At 36.1% G+C, this 19,716-nt stretch overlaps 1 protein-coding gene across 2 annotated transcripts in view; it reads left to right on the top strand.

Annotated features, from left to right (window-relative positions):
* UNC13C (unc-13 homolog C) overlaps nucleotides 1–19,716 on the top strand; it is a 128,110-nt gene that overhangs the window by 52,875 nt on the left and 55,519 nt on the right. For both annotated transcript variants that reach the window (XM_062501805.1, XM_062501804.1), the window contains 5 exons: nucleotides 4,169–4,319; nucleotides 6,675–6,743; nucleotides 7,989–8,078; nucleotides 8,879–9,007; nucleotides 17,657–17,790. In XM_062501805.1, coding sequence (XP_062357789.1) covers nucleotides 4,169–4,319; nucleotides 6,675–6,743; nucleotides 7,989–8,078; nucleotides 8,879–9,007; nucleotides 17,657–17,790 — 573 coding nt within the window. The remainder of the gene's footprint in view (nucleotides 1–4,168; nucleotides 4,320–6,674; nucleotides 6,744–7,988; nucleotides 8,079–8,878; nucleotides 9,008–17,656; nucleotides 17,791–19,716) is intronic.

The raw sequence follows: 19,716 nt of genomic DNA, 5'->3' as shown, positions 1-19,716 counted from the left end.
AATGTAATCACTTTGCCCAGAGGAATATTGTGTAAGCATTTTTTGCTTGAGAATCTAGTTGCCGAGTACTTCTACTGCACATCTCATAATAACATTGATAACTAAAATGTTTGTGTTTGTAAATGCAAAACTGACTAAGCTTTAATACCCCAGGATCCAGACCCCAGAGAGCATCTGCACTTCACCAGGCTACGTGAGTTTTAGGATGCTGCTAATGAGGTGCTCTTTTTGCCTGAATGTATTTTTTAGTGTTCATATTTGTTTTAAGGTTAGCTAAGATTTCAAGTTTCGGTTCCACTTAATGATAGTCAGTCTTGACCCTTTTAAGTGTGGATAGATGGCATATGCTGGAGTAGGAACATATGCCTTTCTGCATGTCTACACAACATAAACCTGACTAAGCTTCTTTAAAGTACCCCTCTCTAAAGGGATTTGGCATCCTGTTCCACTACAGCAATAAACAATCACACTTGTTTATCATTCTGGTTCATGATGATGGCTTTATCTTCTATGATCCCTTAGTAAAGCCTGAAGATTTCTTCCTGGCCCCAAAATTTATTTATATCTATTCCTTTAGAGCACAGAAACAATATTTCAAAAATTTTGTCTTGATTTCCTAAATACAATGAATATAGTCATACTGGAATGTGGGAATCAGCCCAGAAGATATCACACAGCTGGTTACCTGTCTGCTCCAGTCATTGTCCCCAGTGAGACCTTTCCTACCAAGCTTAGAAAGAGAATGAATTCAGGTGTGGTTGCACCTCTTGATGGAGATAGGAGTATCTCCACATTTTATGAGATAAATGTAGGCACTTTTTCCCTATAGATGCTGATTTAGAAGGGGTGTTTTACTCTCAAGGTACAGATTATAACTGCACAGTTACTGAGCAAGGAATCTGCTTTAAGTTACCACATGTGGAATTCATGTGAATAGAAAACAACCATTGACCCAAACCAAAATACAGCAAAAAAACTGATTCTGTTGCAGTAATTGCAGCTCTTTGAAGTCTTTACTGTATGGGTTACATAATCCACTCTTCTTTCTTATGTTTATTTTATTCTTCCACTCCTCATGGAGTCTGTATTAGGAAAAGAAAAGCAAGACAATTATGGCCATTCTTACAGAGTTCAGGTGAGAATTTTTTTGCTTTTTGTGATGGATAGCAGCAGACAGACACCGTTAGCCACACAACTGGTATGTGTAACTCCCAGAAGTACAAGCCTGGCTGTGTGAGATGATAAGGAGGAAAATAAGTATCACAGAAAACAGGAAAAACAGTAGAAAAACAGCACAGTGATCCAGCTTTATTTTGATGTGGTGACTGATGGCAGTTTATGCTGTAAATTCAATATCTAGAAGGAATCATACTGGAACTTAATTTACCTACACATATTAAACCACACTCTGCAGTGAAGAAAAAGTAGCTTTATTCCTGTCATTCATCTTTTAACATAATTTATTTCTCTTTAGAAGGCAAAAATCTGGGCCCATATTGAAACAGTGTTTGATGAGACGCTGAAATTGCACATTATATCAGCAACCTGAATTTACTGTGTAATAGAGTCAAGTGCAATAAAAGCTCTATTAAGATCTTTACTTCTTACTGGCAAAAGTCACCACAGGTAGAACCTAATGATTCTCAATCAGCAACATAGCTCTCATTCCAGCAGGTTAATGAGCACTAACCATGTCATCTTGTTCTCCTGCTAGTTTTCAATTAATGTAGCAGCATTACAAAAAGCACACAGATTGCCCATTAAACTAATTTTTTATTGATAGCATTTGCTTACTGATGAGTACAGCACATCAATTAGACTTCTTTCTCTGCTACTTCATGCTAGCAGAAATATCAGAAGAATCCCAGGCACTGTCTGTTGGTCAGGAAATTGCATAGTAAGGAAGTTGGAGCAAGCAGGTCTGGTATCAGACATCACTGTGGCTTAAGCAGTGCAACCTTTCTCTAAAATATGTGAGACTTAGCAATGGTTGCTGTGCCCATCAGAAATTGTTAACATCTCATGCTATTGCCTGCTGTTTTCAAAGACCTGCAAGAACAAGGGCAGGGGTTTACTTTGATTTATTCATTTTAGTGAGAAGGAATCCAGGTGTCTCGCAGGTACCTGATAACCTGAGTTACCTGCATTCTCAGAGTCATGACCCATATTGTGTACTTAATAGGTTCTGTGAACATTAGAGATTTTAATTAAATGATGGAGAGAAACAAAAATCTGTCACAGATGCTTTATCATAATTTTCACTAAGCACATTACAGGTGAAAGAGTGCAGTGATACAATGACATAAATTATACCAACTGTTTTAAATTTTCCTTGTGGAAAATTGGTACGGTTTGGGTCTGTTTTCAAGGTAAGAATTCAGTACAGGTTATGGGTAGTTCATTGTGAAATAGTTAGAGGAACCTGCAGAAGACACCTTAAAATGTTGACCCAAACAATATTTCCATGGTCTGCCATGTTTTCCCTGAAGGCAATTGAGACAATCTCAATGATTTCTCTGCTGCTGAGTGCTCCTTTTGCCTGCCTCTTCCCTCAGCAGAGCATATGTTACAGGTATGACTCAAAGGCCAGTGAGGTTATTAGTGCCTTTTAATCTCCAGATTGATGACACTCATGTACTAAGGACCTTTAAGTCCACTAAAAGACTTTTGGAAATTAAAGGTCATCGGTAAAAGTATTAATTATTTTGTCAACTTTTTGGAAACCATTTCTGATCATCCTTACATATATTTCCCAAACTTACTAGTAGATAAGATATTTCTATTAGCTTTAAAGGTTACCTTTATTGGTGAGAACCACCTGACATCACTATTTTATTTTATTACAAAGGAAAGTAGTATTCTTCTACTTGACAGAAAACATGTGATATACAATGAAAGATTTTTCTGAGGGGTAGAGAACTATGTTGGTTTTTTTTGTTGAATTGACATTTCAGTCTTTAAAAACACTCATTGAAAATACTGGCAATGAATTTAATGTTTGGTAACACTATTCTGTGAGCACATAGCACATACATATTCTATAGCACATAGGGGCTATATTGCCCTTACAGTAAAATAATCTTGAATGATGCCTTGAAAGATGATTTGGTCAGTGACAACAGTTAAGGGTATTTGGCTTAAGTTCAGCAGGAGAGTTCAATTGAACCTTGTGATAATTTTTTTCTTGGAAGGCATAGTGCCCAGGTGGTTCAGGACCAGCACACAGCTCTGCCTTATGCTCCTGAGGAGGAACACAAGAGAGGAGCCAGAGACTCCAGCTAAGAGGAGCATGTGGCATAATCAGAACCTTCAGTCGCACGGAGACTGATTCAAATTTCTTAATCCTCTTCTGTTTGACCATATACCCATTTTTACCACCATCTTCTCCTAATCCCCTCATTCTCTTTCCTATTTGTGTACATTTAGTCTTTATCCCTTTATCTCCCTCCTGGTCCTGCCTAATTATAAATTTTGAACTTAAGAATTTATGTTTTGATGTTCACTCTCCTCATGGGTCAGATCATTCATTCATTTGTACCTCTCATGTTTTGTTGTGTTATAAGCTCTTTGTATGCTACCAGCAGTCATCTCCTGATTCATTAAACAAGTAAACACTGCTGCTACTTTGCATATCTAGTTTTGGCTGCTTTGGGTTTAACAAACTGGTTTCCTGAATTTTACTGGCCTGAAGTGGAACAGTTTCAGTTATGGCCTAATTCGAGTCAAAGTGAACCCAGAAGCTGCTTGAAGCACCTTTCATTAATAATGCAGTGTAAAATAAAAGCCACACTAAAATGCTGGTTTGAGTGTTTTAGTTGGCAACAATTAAATCTTCTTCTACTATAGATCTCTGTGACTTTCCAAGATGAGTTAGAGTTTGCTTTTTAGGTTTTCTTTAATAATGAATGTTTTCCTTCATAGCAATTTAAATAGCTGTGTCATGTTTTTGTGTTTAGGAACTGAATGTGAATGTGAATGTGGCCAATTTGAAAAGATCAGTGTGCAACAAGTGGCAGTTATATCAAACGTGTCTGGATTTTTCTCATATGCATCTGCAGAGTTTTCACTGAGGTAGCCTAACAGCTACATCACTGGAGTTAAATATTATAATGGAGAAGAAGCAGATTCCCTGGCATCATTAATAACTGCTAGTTTGTTTGAATTGCAGGCACTTTTCCTGTCTCTCTTCTAAATACATGTGCCCTGGTGTTCCAGCAGTTATGAGCACACTGTTGGCCAATATAAATGCTTTCTATGCTCATACAACAGCAGCAACTAATGTATCTGCCTCAGATCGCTTTGCTGCTACTAACTTTGGGGTAAGTAGATTTTCCTTTTTAAGAGAGTTCTAGTCCTTTCTTTTTCCTAGTCTATTCCATATTAACATCTACATTTAATTGCTCATTTTTAAGAATAAGTACTGTTGTTAGATTTTGAAAATTTTACCCTGAGTCTTTAAAATCAATCATCATAAAAGCCAGAGAAGATGCTGCTCAGCTCCTTGTGAGGTGTAGAGGGTAGAAAGCACTGGCACACATTCACAGTACTGAAATCTCCAACAAACAGGTTTTTGTTTTATTGCAGTGGGTCTTGCAAACTGCTAACTGCATTAGACTAAGTATTGGATGCAATTCCTTTCTTGGGCTGTGTCATCAGTGAATTCATGTTAGCACAATGGATGTAGCCATGAATGCTGCTCTTCTCACAAGTATCTGTAATAATGGACTCTCTTATTTTTGCTGAAACTTTTGCTGATGCATTGTCCGAGTCCTGGATTTAGGTATCAGGAATTTTAGGAGGAACAGTAGCATTTCAGGATGTGATAATACTTCTTTTGTTACTGCTAAATTTTATGCTGTGGATAAGCATCTCCAAGTGTGGACTTCCTAGTCTTTGAACATGGTAGTAGATAAAGATACATTCAGCCCTTACTCTGATTTCTTCTCTGTACTCTCAGAGGAATTGAGAGGAGGAAGGCAGAGTGATAATTCAAAGAGGTTGCCTTCATAACTTTGGTATTACACATGATACAGAGAGTATAAACACAATCTTATGATGAAAAATGCATTTATTCTTTCCTCTTTTTTCTTTTATTTGTAGGGCTGATATCAAAGGTATATTTGATGTAACAGTTTTCATAAAATACAATTTATTGACATGAAATAAAATATTAATTGTAATTTAAATTTATTAAATACAAATTAAAATTTAAAATTTAATTTGAAGTAATGTTAGAGGCATTAGTACTCTTCCCCAGTATTAGAATAATAGAGGAATTATGAATTTCAGATTTTCAAGACAAAATCATGAAATTATACATTTGTACGAGTAAACCAAAAATTACTTAATATCTTTGTTGAACAAGTCTTCTCTTTCAATGTTCAAGCTTTATTAGACTTTTGATGCAACTTTTGAAATTTAGAATAGTTTTGATGGATTTTTTTAATCCTTTTTTCCCATTTTTCTAATGATCAGAACTACTTTTTTCCTCAGACTAGGCAGAGATTAAGGCCTTTCTGTGATGTTAATGCCAGTGTGCCTTTGACGTAATTCCAATCCAATTCATAGTCCAACAGATGGATGGAAAAAGAGTAGTAGACATCACTAATAGAGATTTGGAACTCTTTTTTCAAACAATTGATTTATAGGCAAAATATTAGCTTATTCTTCTCTCCTGGGTCAAAAGGCATTTTTTAGTGAATAGCTGCGCATCATTCATCAAAAAGAACATCTCAAATTCAGCTCCTCAGGCTACAGCTGGGAATGATTTGGCTGACTGAATATTTCAGTAGAGATTTATAACATGACAAAAAAGTTCTCTTTTGATTGATCCCTTAAGGGAACTGTGCCAAATTAGCGGGGTTTGGTGTAGGTTAGAACTCCACTGATGAGAGACAGTGCACAAAGACTCTATTGTCAAATTACTGATCATCACATTTGAGGGATGGTGCAGATACAACCAGAGCATCCTGAGAGCTACCAGCTCCTGCTTCTTCCAGAAATCTGCTGCTTTCACATAGGCTGAGATTTCAGAGTTTTGTGCAGTAGACTATGGAATATGTTCTAACATGGTAATTAAAAACTCATTAGTATTACTTGAGAATGGCACAACTCAGCTGGAAGCCTCACAGCAAAATACTTTCACTGCTCCTTCATCTATCAAGATAACAAGTTAATCTTCACATTTGAAAGGGAAGACTGTAATTTCATTATATTAGTGTTACTTAACTTATTCCTACAAAAGCCATTGTTTCAGAAGTATAATTTTCAATCATACTTTTTGGACCAAATTCTGTTGTAAATGAGCATAATTTCTTACTTATTAAAGGAAGGGGGAGGTGCTGTCTCCAAGAGTTTAATCAGTTGCAAGGCAAATATAAGTCAGGAAAATATTGCATTGCAAAATCACTATGACCTCACTAATACATTTCGCAGCTGCACAGTTTTTAGTGCTTATTAGGTATACAATATTGATAGAAAAGGAAAATAGAGTGAAAGAAGATGTATCACCTGGCCTTGAAGAACAGGTATTTCAAACCATCACTTGTATATGAAATAATGGAAGACAAATTGGTTTTCAAATAAGTTAAGAGTGGAAATAAGCTTTCTAAAATCCCAGCAATTTCAGGAACCTGCAAATTCTAATGCAACATACTCTTGTTTTCTTTTTACAGAGAGAAAAGTTCATAAAGCTGCTGGATCAGTTGCACAATTCTCTGAGGATTGATTTGTCCAAATACAGGGTATGTACAACATATTCTGTCTAGAGTCAAAATGAGACCCCCAAATCCTTTGGAACAAAAATTTACAGAATTTAAGCTGTTTAACACCTGTATTTTTCCAATCTGACAAAAAAGAAAAAACTTAGTATTTTCTTTCTAAAAGCTAAGAATGAGTCAAGGGATTAGTACATATTCAAGAAAGAGTAGTATTCAACAACTTTGATTAAATTGGTCATTAACTTGTCTTAAGTTGATTAAATTAATTCATCTGGGAGTCACCTTCAGTGACTCAGGTAATGCAAAGTGTAGTTACTGCTGTATTTCTTCTGAGAGCCTGACATCTTTGCTACAACTTGCATGCTGAAGTCCTAATAATGTTGAAAGAGTCTTGTCTCCATGTTTTCCTGTGTGGCAGGAGTTCATGAAATGTGCTTCCACTGAGCTATGCTCCAAAGCCAGCCTTTCAGGAAAGCAGGCACTGGGTACCTGCCAGTTACCATTTGGCTCTGAACTTCTCCAGTCACTGGATCACGAAACTTTTGGACAATACCTAAGTTAGGGCTTCATCACTGTGGCTCTCCTTTCAGCTTCTAGGAGTGGCAGCCTGAAAGTCAAGGATCGTCTGTTCATCTGGCCTGCTCTCCAAAACTGGAGGAGAAAAGGAATATTTAAAAGAACCCCAAGGCATTAAAGAGAGTAGAAGTTGCACATACTTAGTTTCTAAGACCATGAAATGAAGGCAATATGTTCATGCTAAGATGTTTTAATTTTGAAGAATGCTATCCAGATTGTTTCATAGCATGAAGCTTATATTTCATTAGCAGGAAGTTATTTAAATACCACTACTTCACATCACTCTGTTAACCCAGAGATCATAGCAAAAATTTAATATTATTTCTACATTAATCTTACTACTGCATTTATGCCTACAAGTGATGTATATGCCATGTAAAATCCATAAATCATTTTTGTTAGCAACAGTTTCCAGACTTCTTGTAACATTTTTTGCTCCATTCACATTTTGGAAATATCACAATGTTTTAAATTATTTACATTTACAAATGCAGGAGTATTATCAAAGGTGCTCCTACTCATGTCCAAGGGATACTCATCATTAACTACCTCACAGGCAGAATTTGGGTAATGTGAACATCTCTAATCCTTCCAAGCAACACCTTATGTTTTCTTAGAGAGTTTTGACTAGCTGTTCAAGAATTTTGCCTGTAACTCAAATTTTGTATGATTCCTCTTTCCCTGATTCACCAGGATAATTTTCCTGCCGGCAATTCTGAAAGACTACAAGATCTGAAATCAACTGTGGACCTGCTTACCAGCATTACTTTTTTTCGGATGAAGGTATCGTGCTTTACTTGCGCAAATAAATTTCCTGAAGGAAACAAAATATTTGCCTTTTAAATAGGTTTGAAGTGAAGTCACATAAAGTATACTTAGCTGAGCTCCTTAGGAGTCATATAGAATAATGGTTTTCTAGTAATATAGTAATATCACAAGTCAAACAGCAAAATAGATCTGATAACTATTTGCCTTAGTCTCTCCAAAGGTTGAGATCTAAGTGGTCAAACATGAAAATATTTTTGGAATTGAATGGTTCACATTAATAGTTCTGAATAAAAAAAAGAGAAACACAAAGCAACCTTTGTCATAAGAGCATGTGATTCCATTGCATTAGGCAACTACATAAAGAGAATTAAAATAATCCATTAAGTTAAAGTTTGAATTAATGTATCCTGAAATGGACTAAAGATATGAACCCTTTGCTTTAAATAAATAAGTGCTATTTGGCAGATATTCCAAGGAAAGCTCATAATTTTAAAGCTTAATTATTTCCTAAATAATAAAAACCAAAACCTTCTAAAATGTAAACCGTAAGATATAAAGATGTATACTCGTGGGCACACATGCTACTTTCATCATATAAATATTTTAATTCAAATAAAACAGAGATAAAATCTATCTGCATGTGTTTTAATGTATCTTTGAACTAAATCCACCTTAATTTAAAACAATTTTAATGATTTTTATCACTGTTTTATCTGAACACTTTTCATCCAGTATAAGAGAACTGCATTCAACACTTGGATTTTTTGTGCTCAATCTAATTCTGACATTCTCCCATTTATGAAATATTTAATTAGGTCCTGGAATTGCAGAGCCCCCCTCGAGCCAGTACTGTAGTGAAAGACTGTGTAAAAGCCTGCCTGGATTCAACTTATAAATACATTTTTGATAATTGCTATGATCTCTACACCCAGTTAGTGGATCAGGTAAGGTCAAAATTAATTTTGGTGCTATTGCTCATTCATTATTGTTACTTTGCCTTTAGTAAACAGCCTTCAGGTGCTCTTTCATGTCAAAGCATTCAGATTTTCATTTTCTTTATTCATGGAGGAGCAGCATACCATAAATACACCCATAGAGAGCTATGAACTCTAAAATGTTTAAAATGGATACATTAACTCATATTGTAGTCATCAAGTTGGACATGACTGTGAAATTGTCCAGTGGCTTGGGGAAGGTGACGTTTGATTGAATATTGTTCATTTAGGGTCTGTGTAACAAGAAAATAGTTAATTAAAATCTACCATTTCACTTCTGTAGCTTTAGGAAAAAAAATAATTTACTGGAAATTATATCGTCTTTCCAGCCTTAGATTTTAACACCTATGATACATACATGATGCAAGCTTTAGTAACTGCTTTGAGAAAGTAGAGGATAATTCTGAAACATTTCTTAATATTTTTCTATCAGGTTGACTTGTCAATGCAAAATAACTACAGCGTTTGTTGTGTTCCAAATGTCATGCAAAATCCTTGAGAGTACTTTTTATATATTTATAATATACAGTCATTCTGTAAGCAATGTTAGAATTAATTATGGTCTTAAAGGAGCAACATTTCTTTATCATATTACCTCCTGTACCTTGTATTTGCTTTCTGGATGGTACACTTGAAAAATGGCAGTTCTGTGACTATTCCAGCCTTGAAAAGGATTAACCAAGTTCTTTGGCAAATGCACTTATTTTTTGTGTGCGTATAATTATTAAGAACACTCATACTAATGATAAAAGGCTTCAAATGAACTTTATTTGAAAGCATATTTCACTTGAATCCAGAATATGATTTCCTGTATTTTAGGAAAGGTGATATTTGCTATCTATTCAACATTTCTGAAATGAGAATTTATTTTGTCATGTTGGATTCCTGTTGTGTGAGAAAAGTTAACTGTAGCTTTGAATCTAAGAATTTCTCACCAGCACCAATAAGCACTCCACACTTGGTGCTGATGTGTGTTTGTCCTACAACAGATTATTTTGTAAGCTGAGCAGGAGTATAAATTAGTGGAAGGAGCAGCTTCAGGCATCACATCTATTTACGTCATAAACTGTTCTGTTTTCTTGCTAATGTTTACTCTGCAGCAATTTGATCTTGTCTGGTAAATATAATATGAAGTGCTGCTAGACTGAGTATTACATAAGTCTGCAGTTTATCAGTAGATTCTAGTCCTCAGTAAACAGCTAGAAGTGATAAAGTCTTACCTCTGCAAAGCATTGTGACAACTGCAAAAGCTTATCTGTATTCAAAAAATTCACAACTTTTTAATGTGAATCCATACAGTCATTTAGCCTGTCTATTTTAAAATGTGGTTTTAAAGTGCAGGGATATTACAGCTTTTCTGCTTGGTAGAGAATGTAAAACTTGCTTAAGTAAGGGTTCTCTCCAAATTATATTTGAGGTAGAACAAGCAATGTTGTTATATTTTTCTCTCACACAACTCTACTTAATGGTGGAGAAATAAGAAGTCCTGAAATATAATACTAAAAAAAAAAACCAAAACCCTCAAGTATTCACTCAGCTGGAAAACTGAGGTCACTGTATTTCTACACCTCTTGAGTTCTGTTCCACAAGATTTCCAGCAAGGGCAGCTTTTTATGGAAACTTTTAGCAGAAAATTGTCTGTACAATTACAATCAACAAGCAGTGCAAGAGACTTCAGTGAAGAAGTGTAAAAAGCAAAATTTAAAATAAATAGATTGTATTAAAAATAATTTACTCCTAACAGCAATTCACATCAATAATCAAACCAAAAATTCAAGCAGCAATCACAAATAATCTTAATGCCAGACAGTAAAACTTTCTTTCACAGAAAATAGGAGAGAATTCTGAGAAATATAACTGTTCTAGCTCTAATAGAGAGATGAGTAAAATTAATTCAAAAGACCACCTGAATTCTACACCAGCTCTTGAGTTATACTAGCAGATTTAGTTCAGCATGATTCTCTTATGGTTTCCTATCAATATATCCAAAAGTGCATTTGCTTTTAGGATGAAGTATGCAGCTTGTTTGAACCCATAGCTCAGGAGGCTTTCCAGTGAATCCAGGTGATTGGCTTGTGGTACCCCTGTTATAATAATGAAGCAATAACCAGTATGGTAATTAACGTTTTACCACCCTTAAGCCTTGCTCAGTGCCCATTCCCTTATCTCTGCTTGGCTCCCCATCAGGTGAGGAGGGAGTTCATCCTGGCGTGGTCCTGCAGCACAGGAGGTTCATGTTTTAGCTGCACAGCTGAGCTTTGAGCTGTGGGTACTGAGAACTGAAATCGATGAACCCCAAAGCAACAAGAAATGGTCCTTACGTGGGTCAGCACCTGCTCTCACTCAGGGGAAGGACTGGCAGCTCTTGTCCTGCTGAGGCCCCTGCATGCCCAGGGTGTGTAGCTGTGTGCAACTCGGGGCAACGACCTTTGTAGCTGATTTTGGCTGCAATCTACAGTTCTCAGAGATGCCTGCCACAGTATTTCTAGAAAATATGCTTCAGTTCTGATTGTGTGGGATTGTTTAAGTTTGGGGTGAAAATAGAGCAATGACTGTTAAAATTGGAGTTTCTGGATATTTGCCACTATAAACGGGAAAAGTAAATCAGAAAACATACTCAGCAGTCTCCAATTCCTCTTTTTATTACTCTCTACCTTTGTGTCAGGCAGACAATCACCATTAAAAAGTTAATGTCTTGCAGCAAAATATCACCCCTGAGGATATTTCCCATTGTGAAACATTGCAAATGCTAACAGTATGCAAAAATATCATGCTACAGTTCCACACCAGAATACAAAGAACAGCTGATGGCAAAAACCAATGGCTTCCACAGACAATAAAACGTGATAGCTTGACAGTCTTACTGACATGTATATTGCTATCCTCATTATTGGAGATAAAGCCCTCTGATGAAGAACTATTGACTTCCTTACACAGCACATGTAGTATTTTCTCTTTTTAATTAACAGTTACCTGAGTGAAATGCTTGGCTGCCATATGTTTAAAAAAATATCCTGGAGAAGTAGTTTAGGAAGCACTTTGATAGCTTTCTGACTCAATTTACAGATATGTCACTCTTTCTGTTTTCTTGAGAACACAAATTTTGAAATCCTGGCTGGTGCTCGCAGTGACTGAAGTCCCTTCAATAATTCGTTTTGCAGTCTTCTCCACTGAGTGACACCAATGAAATGCAGACTGTACCCTTCATGTTATCTCAAGAGCTCTTGATCAGTACACATAATTTCATGACTGATAGCACCAATATACTGGAATAAAAACATTGGAGTACTTTATATTTGACATCAGCTCATCAGAACAGGCCTGATATAAGTCCCTACCTGATGTTAGGGACCTTTACTCGAGTCTTTGCTCAGCTCTGAATGTTGTCACAGCATAGCTTGGTGCAGACAGGAGGTAGCTAAAAAACAGTTGGCTCTTTTGGGAGCCAGGTGTTGTACAGCTGCAGCAGCACAGTACTCTGCCCTTGCCATTTCTCTCTTGTAGAGGTCCAGCACCTTGGGTTGGGTTGGTAATGGACTAAAATCATCCCAGCTCTGGGAATATGAGTTGTAGATAAGCACATGGATGGGCCTGTGCTTTGGGAGCTGGATCCATTTTGTTTTATTTAGCTGTAAGTCCCTGGTCATTTTTCCATTTGGGATTTGGAAATCCAAGCCTCACAGTTGCTTTGAAAGCTGTACTTTTTTCTCATTAGTAAGAAGGATAAAAATTATTGTTAGATCATTAATTTCCTGTTGAAATACTGCAAGATTTGAAGCATGACTGTGATCTATGGTTTTCAAACACATTCAGAAGTATGACGTGGGAAATAAAGTGCAGTAGCAAAAGCTCTTTACTACAGAGAATTCTGTTTTTCAGGCATGCAAATTTCAGTGCCAAGCAATACTTCTTGTGGGGCCCTTTGTTATATTTACATATTGCTTTAGTTGCACTGAAAAGTTTCTGACTTCAAATCTGGCATGCAAAGGGTACTTACAGATCTCTCTTTGTGTTGCAGCATTGTGTTTGATGGGCAGCAGCATTAACCACAGTAACAGAAAAACATTTGCTAAATTGCCTCAGAACAGAAAGATGCATTTTGTGCTATGGTATTTCCAACCCCATTCTGAGAATTCTCTGTCAGAGGAAGGCCAGATCTTACAGATATAATTTCTTCTTAGCAGCTTGTCTGAGAACACTGGTTAGAAAGTCAAAGAGCTAGCTCACTTTGGTCTTCCTCCACCTATTCCCTGCAGAAGCAGAGCACTTCTGGGTGGGTGGATCAGATCAAAACCACAGTATTACTTGGCTGGCCACTGCAGAGGAGCTATGCATGTCACACTGCCCTGAGCAGACAGACTAGTTAAACTGCCTCCTTTAACATGCCAGTCCTTGAAGAAAAAGGCTGACAATTCTCAGTGAGAATTAATCCAAAAGAATAATGTTCCACTTCAGTTGGTACTGGAGAATACATCAAGTAAGTTTGCCTGGAGAAGGTGTGGGTGCCCCATCCCTGGAAGTGTTCAATTTGAATGGGACTTGGAGCAACCTGGTCTAGTGGAAGGTGTCCCTGCCCACAGCAAGAGGATGGAAAAAGATGATATTTGACATCATTTCCAACTCAAACCATTCTGTGATCCTATGATGATTCTGCAGATAGGATTTCAGTTTCAAATAAGTTAACAGTTTAGGAGTTAGTTACTGTGCAACAGCACTGCACAGGGAAATCCCTCACAGGTTTTGAATGCATGTCTGCAAGTGGTTTCTGGCTTTAGGCTCTCTTAAGTAAATTCTGTAAAGCCAAATTTTCATTATTTTATCTATTAAAAATCATTTAAAATTAAATAAAATTCTAAAAATAGGAAGGCATAATATTTGAATGCCTACATATGTATATATTTTATATATAGTGCATATTGTATATTTTCTGGTGATTCTACATAAAGTAATAAGATATATGTAATATTATATGTAATATAAGTAATAAATACGCAGTTTCAAATATGGAGAAATTGTTAAAATTATTATTTCATTATCTAAGACTGGTCTATAAAGTTGCCCTCTGTAGCCTTGTGCTGATCAAGGCTACTCTGGTGGTTTTCGTCGAGTTTCCCTCCTGTCATTATTTATATAGAAAATATTGTACTCTGAATCCTAGCTTGGGACTTGAGCAGACAGCAACAGATAGCTTTCTGATATCATAGGATTCAATTTATCAAAGTCACACAGATAATAGTGTGTATTGATTGCACGGAACATAACAACACAAAACCAAAGAAAATTAAAGCAGACATTCATCTTACAATCTGGTAAAATCAGTGATGAGAGAAGTTGAAAGTCCTCTGCTTCTCAGACCAGTCTTTACAGATTTGTCTAAGGGTAATACAGATGTAGATTTTAATCTTGCTTCACACTGTGTCTGAGATTGCTTTCTCCACTCTCAAACACTTTTTCTTTGCTTGTCAACAGTTTAGCCTTTTTTTTTCCCCATTAAACTCAGAAAACACCCTCTACATTTTATTTTTTTTTTTCTTGAAGAGAGTATCAAAACACCAGTAATGATTTTGGAGGCTCTATGCCTCCATGATCCATCGCTTGCATATGAATTCAGCTGCCTAGGAAATTGATGATAAAAGGGAATGAGCAAAACATGATGCAGTGCAAATAATTTATTTTGATTCATATCCTATGAAAAACTGCTCTTACTTTGTCTTTCTGATTTTGATGTCTTCTGTGGCAAAAGAATAAGAGTTATCACCTAGTATGGATGTTGCATTAAAAAGCCCACAGACCCTCCAATACTTACTGTATTTGTGAATCTTAAGTGAATGAGTTCTCTTTGAAGACACTTTTCTCATAAGGTGTTTGCTACCACTCTAGGGTGATCCTAAAGACAAGAAGTACCCAAGTCAATTAATCTGAGAGTATAAAATCCTGTCTTTTTAGTGAGATATCATCTGCTCTTATTGCTTGTTTGATCTGCCAGCAGAAGCCCTTAGGAATATCATTGTTGTGCCTTTGGCCAGTCATTTACAGAGCTTTTAAGTACAGGGCATCTTATGGCATTTCATGGTTCTGTGCATGTGGGCAGCATTACCATTCAAAGTGATGTTACAGGAGGTCAAGATATTTTAAATAGCTTTTCCTATGTGAAAAAGCTCAAAGAAAGTGATTCTGCTAATTGGCAAACTTTCATTCATATACCAGTATTTGGAAAGGTCTCTTCATTACTGGAAGAGCAGTCTGGGATTTGAGCTTGTTCAATGCTGTATCAAACAGAAACAGAAACTTTAGAAAATCATTTATTTTAAAATTAAGAACCACTAATACCATCAGTTTAATAATTTTGTCATCTTTTCATATCCAGAATTTGTGTTCCTCTTGACCTTTTCAGTTGTATTTTTAAAAATTTCTCGTTGTTATCATCCTCTACAATTACAAGTGGCATTTAGGGTCTCCTATATCTTCCCACTGTATTTGTTCCAGTGTGGCACTAATTAGGTATATCAGCTATTTAGTTCGTGCTTTTACGCTGACAGTTTCATTCAAATGGGTATAGCAAGAGTGAAAAGAAATCTAGATTGAAATCAAATTTTCACCACTGTTTTACCTTATTACAACAGCACTGCATCAAGACTGCCAGAGTTGGGGAAGCACTGTCAAACACACAGTGGGGTTTTGGGCATTGTCCTGTGCAGGGATCCAAGAGCTGGACTCTGGTCCTTGTGGGCCCCTTCCAACTCAGAGCATTCCATAATTCTATAATGCTTCTACAAAGGCATCTGTTGTACATAAAGCAAATAATAGTGCTGACAATACTAAGGTAAAAAGAGCTTGAATGATTCTGAGCATTTCTAACACCCTAGGTAGATTTTAGGATAAAAATGGAAATAACAACTAGGGATGGGCAGAGTATGCACTTTATTTTCAGGGCATAAAACTACATCTGTAATGTGAGACTTTTTTAAAAAAATACCTTCTCTGGGCCATTTGAAAAGGTCATACAGATTTTGAAGAGATTTCTTTTCCAGAGAATTTTTGTTCAAAGGACTTCCTTGTGCAGCTATTACTTTGTAAATTAGTTACTTTTTGCTATCTGTGTTAAAGGACAGAATTTTTTATTCTGTGATTCATATTCACAGCCATGAAAAGCTGTCTCAGCTACATGTCACTTGCTGTGAAATACAGTTCTTGGATAAGATACTGAGCTGAGGTGGCTTTGTCTTCTACAGCTGCCTTTCAGTTGATATTTAACACGTTTCTGGAAAAAAAATGGTCTATTAGACATATATCTTTGATATAGAAGCAAGGCCTTTTTAGTAAAAATACAATGTATACCAGGGAAAGCCCTTGTGAGTGACACTAATGCTCTAATGTTCATCTCTGTTTTGAAAAGCTCTCATTTGCATACACAGTTGTTAATTGTTGGTGACATCGGACCCACCTGCTTCTGAGCTTTATTTCTGTTGCTTTAGACACTGAGGTGGTACCCTTTGCAGTTCAACTGAGTATTTAGCAGTGTGATTAATAATACTTGTCTAAAATATTCCACAGTGGCCACAAAGACAGTTTCAAATAGGTGTTGTGGAAATTCCCTTTCTACCATTCTAAATGCTATTCATAGATAAAAGTTAATTGAGGTTAAAATAACATTTAATTAATTCACTGTGACACTAATACAGTGTTAGGCATATTCACAAAGATACCAGGTCGATTGACGTGGTCATAGTTGGACTAGGAATGAGAAGTCCAGGGAATAAAAGTTTAAACCTACAGGATCACAGACATGTTTATTTTCTCACTTACTAGCTGAGACCCCTTTGCATCTCACACAGCAGTGCAGAAGAGCATGTGTAGATCTAGCATGTGCAGACATAGCTCTGTATGGCAGAAATTCTTCGTGTATGTGTCCCTACAGAATTACAAATATTTCTTTTCATATTTGGGTCCCTACAATGAAGTTATTTCTTTGGACATTCATTCTTCTCCCCAGCAAAGGAATGAAAAATACTTTTGCTTAGGAAATTGTAGGCTAAAGGTTCGTAAATAAAGACTGTAGAGACAAAGATTATCTGTAAATGCACATTTCAGTGAAATTAAAGAATAAAAAATTCTCAATAAAATTAAGGGAAATTCAACTGCCTCTTCATTTAGGCCATACATCATAAGCAGCTGTTAGGCTGAATACCTTCAGCATACAATTTAAAACAAAAGATTAAACACTTTTCAGCATTGATTTTTTTCAGTCTTTATTGTGTTGAGTATAAAAGTTCTACCTCAACAAGTGATTCTACCTGTGCTGAGTCTCAGCACTGCAAAGAATTTAATAATGTATCTAATTACAGTGTCAGCATGCACTAAAAACCAAGTCTCTATTGATCTCCTTTGCTGACATGATAATCTTAGCACTATGGTTCTTTATATTTGTGCACAGCCAAGTACATTTTTTCATACATTCTGCTCTATTGGTTAGCCAGTATTGGTCCAAAATTTCTAAAGATTCTTAATATGTCACTCTTCCCAATCAAGGAATAATCTATAGATGGGACTCCCGTAGTATTTTCTGTAATAAAAATATATTAAATCTTGTTTTAACAGAGTAAGAAACAAGAAGTTCCTAAAGAAGAACAGGGACCAACAACAAAGAATTTGGATTTCTGGGCACAGTTGATTACTTTAATGGTCACCATTATAGATGAAGATAAAACAGCATATACACCAGTCTTGAACCAGTAAGTAATTACTTTCCCGATAAAAAATAAGAATCATTGATTTATTAAAATGAGGATAAGAAATACACCTGAATCAGAAGTTGTATTTTAAATAGCATCTAGGAGGAGATTTTTCTACAGAAGGTAGCTCTGACATAGTTTGGTAAAACCTTAGTGCTCTGATAATGGAAAGAAAATCTTTTGGTTTAGGAGCATTAAAAGACAGGTGGTATATGAATCATCTCAGAACTTTAAGTAGCAAAATATTCTGCAAGTGAGATAAATGGATAGAAGGGAAATGTCAGTGACATTTCGGTGAAGGGAATTGTCAGTGTGATGGTATTGATGGTATGAGAGTATCATGGTACACATGGTGTTCTAATCATGCTGAAAGTCTTTTAAGTATGATTTTTAGGCATGTAATTGTAAAAATAATGAACTTCACAGAAAGACCCTCTCTGAGTCTATAATTGACTGGCCAGACTGGCTTGAAAATGTATAGAGAGCAGTATCCTGGAGATGGAACTTGACTTCTCAGAATTGAAGATGTAGCAGATGAGGGAGGTCAAATCAATAACCAAGACAAGTCAAATGACTTAAGTTTGACACATGAGTAGAAAGGAGAGAAATAATTGATAAACACAGGAAAAAAAGGCAGTGCTGGTGCTTGAACATGAAACATATAGAAAGAGTGCAAAGGAGCATGTTTCACATATTACAGCTGGAAAAACAGGCCTTGCACTAATTGAAATGTGACTTGATGAGGTCCTGGGGAAATGTTTTAGCTCTTTGGAGCCATTTTACAGAGAGATTGCAGAAAATCTGGGCATAGTCTGGCTGTGATGACTTAGCAAAAGTTAACATTGAAACCTACATCTGTATTATGACTAAACAATTCATAGAGGTTTCTCCAATTACATTTAACTGAATGCTCTCAAGGGGAGTAGGAACTCTCTGGTTTTTTCAGCCAAAATAGTGTCGATACTAGAAGGCACTCTGTACATTGAGATGTGTTTTAATGTTCATAAAAGGTAGCATTCTATTTATGGCCTCACAGTAAAAGTGACAAAGAAACCTCCTGGTGATAACCAGAAGCTGAAAGATATTTCATTGACTTCTGACTCCTTCCTTTATTTGAAATAAATGAAGTATTGTTTCAGTCCTGGATAATAAACATTTCTTTGTTCAATCATCTGTTGCACTGACCTTATTTAGGAATAAGTTCTTGCCCTATTTAGAAAAAAAAACACTTTTCCTGTTTACTCCATTTTTATGATGTAGTGTTGAGTTTCTCCATTAATGAAAGCTCAGCCTTTTGTCTGGCAGGCTGTATAAACAATAGAGTCATTGTAAAATCTCTAATTTATATAAATACATATATTGTGATTAAACTCAGTCTCTTCATTGAAATTAAACAAGTGTAATAGCAGGTTGATTATCCTAAAAAAAAAATTCTAGCTGTGTTTTTATACAAATGTGAGGGAGAAAGTAAAGGCATAAGGAACAGATTCCTTCTAAGGGGATTAGGAAGTTCCCTAAAGTACAGATGAATGATTGTGTAAGATATGAAAAGAGAATCAGGAGTGGACGGAATTGGGACAGATTAAGGGAGAGAGCTCGTGGGTCTGACTTCTCTCTGTTTTTGCTGTTGTTTTCTGAGTGAAAGAGTGAACACAGGGAATAACAGGTCTTTTAGAAGTAGGAGACATCAGAAGCAAAAGATGAAGAGGCTGTAACTGGAAAAAAATTGAAAAACTGTTCAGAGTTGCTTTAGATACTTTTTTTTTTTAAGAAAAGCTTCTTCTAACACAAAACCAGCATGTAAAAACTGTTGAGAAAAAACTAAGACAGCCTTTACCCCCCTGCTTACCCCAAAAAGTAAAATGGATTAAAATGGATGAATGGGAAATGTAAGTTGAATACACAAGAGTACTACAAAAATATGAC

Source organism: Cinclus cinclus, chromosome 13, assembly GCF_963662255.1.
Source record: "Cinclus cinclus chromosome 13, bCinCin1.1, whole genome shotgun sequence".
NCBI classification, from domain to species: Eukaryota; Metazoa; Chordata; class Aves; order Passeriformes; family Cinclidae; genus Cinclus; species Cinclus cinclus.
Note: the sequence above shows the minus strand (reverse complement) of the source record. Positions and strands in the feature narration are given on the sequence as shown.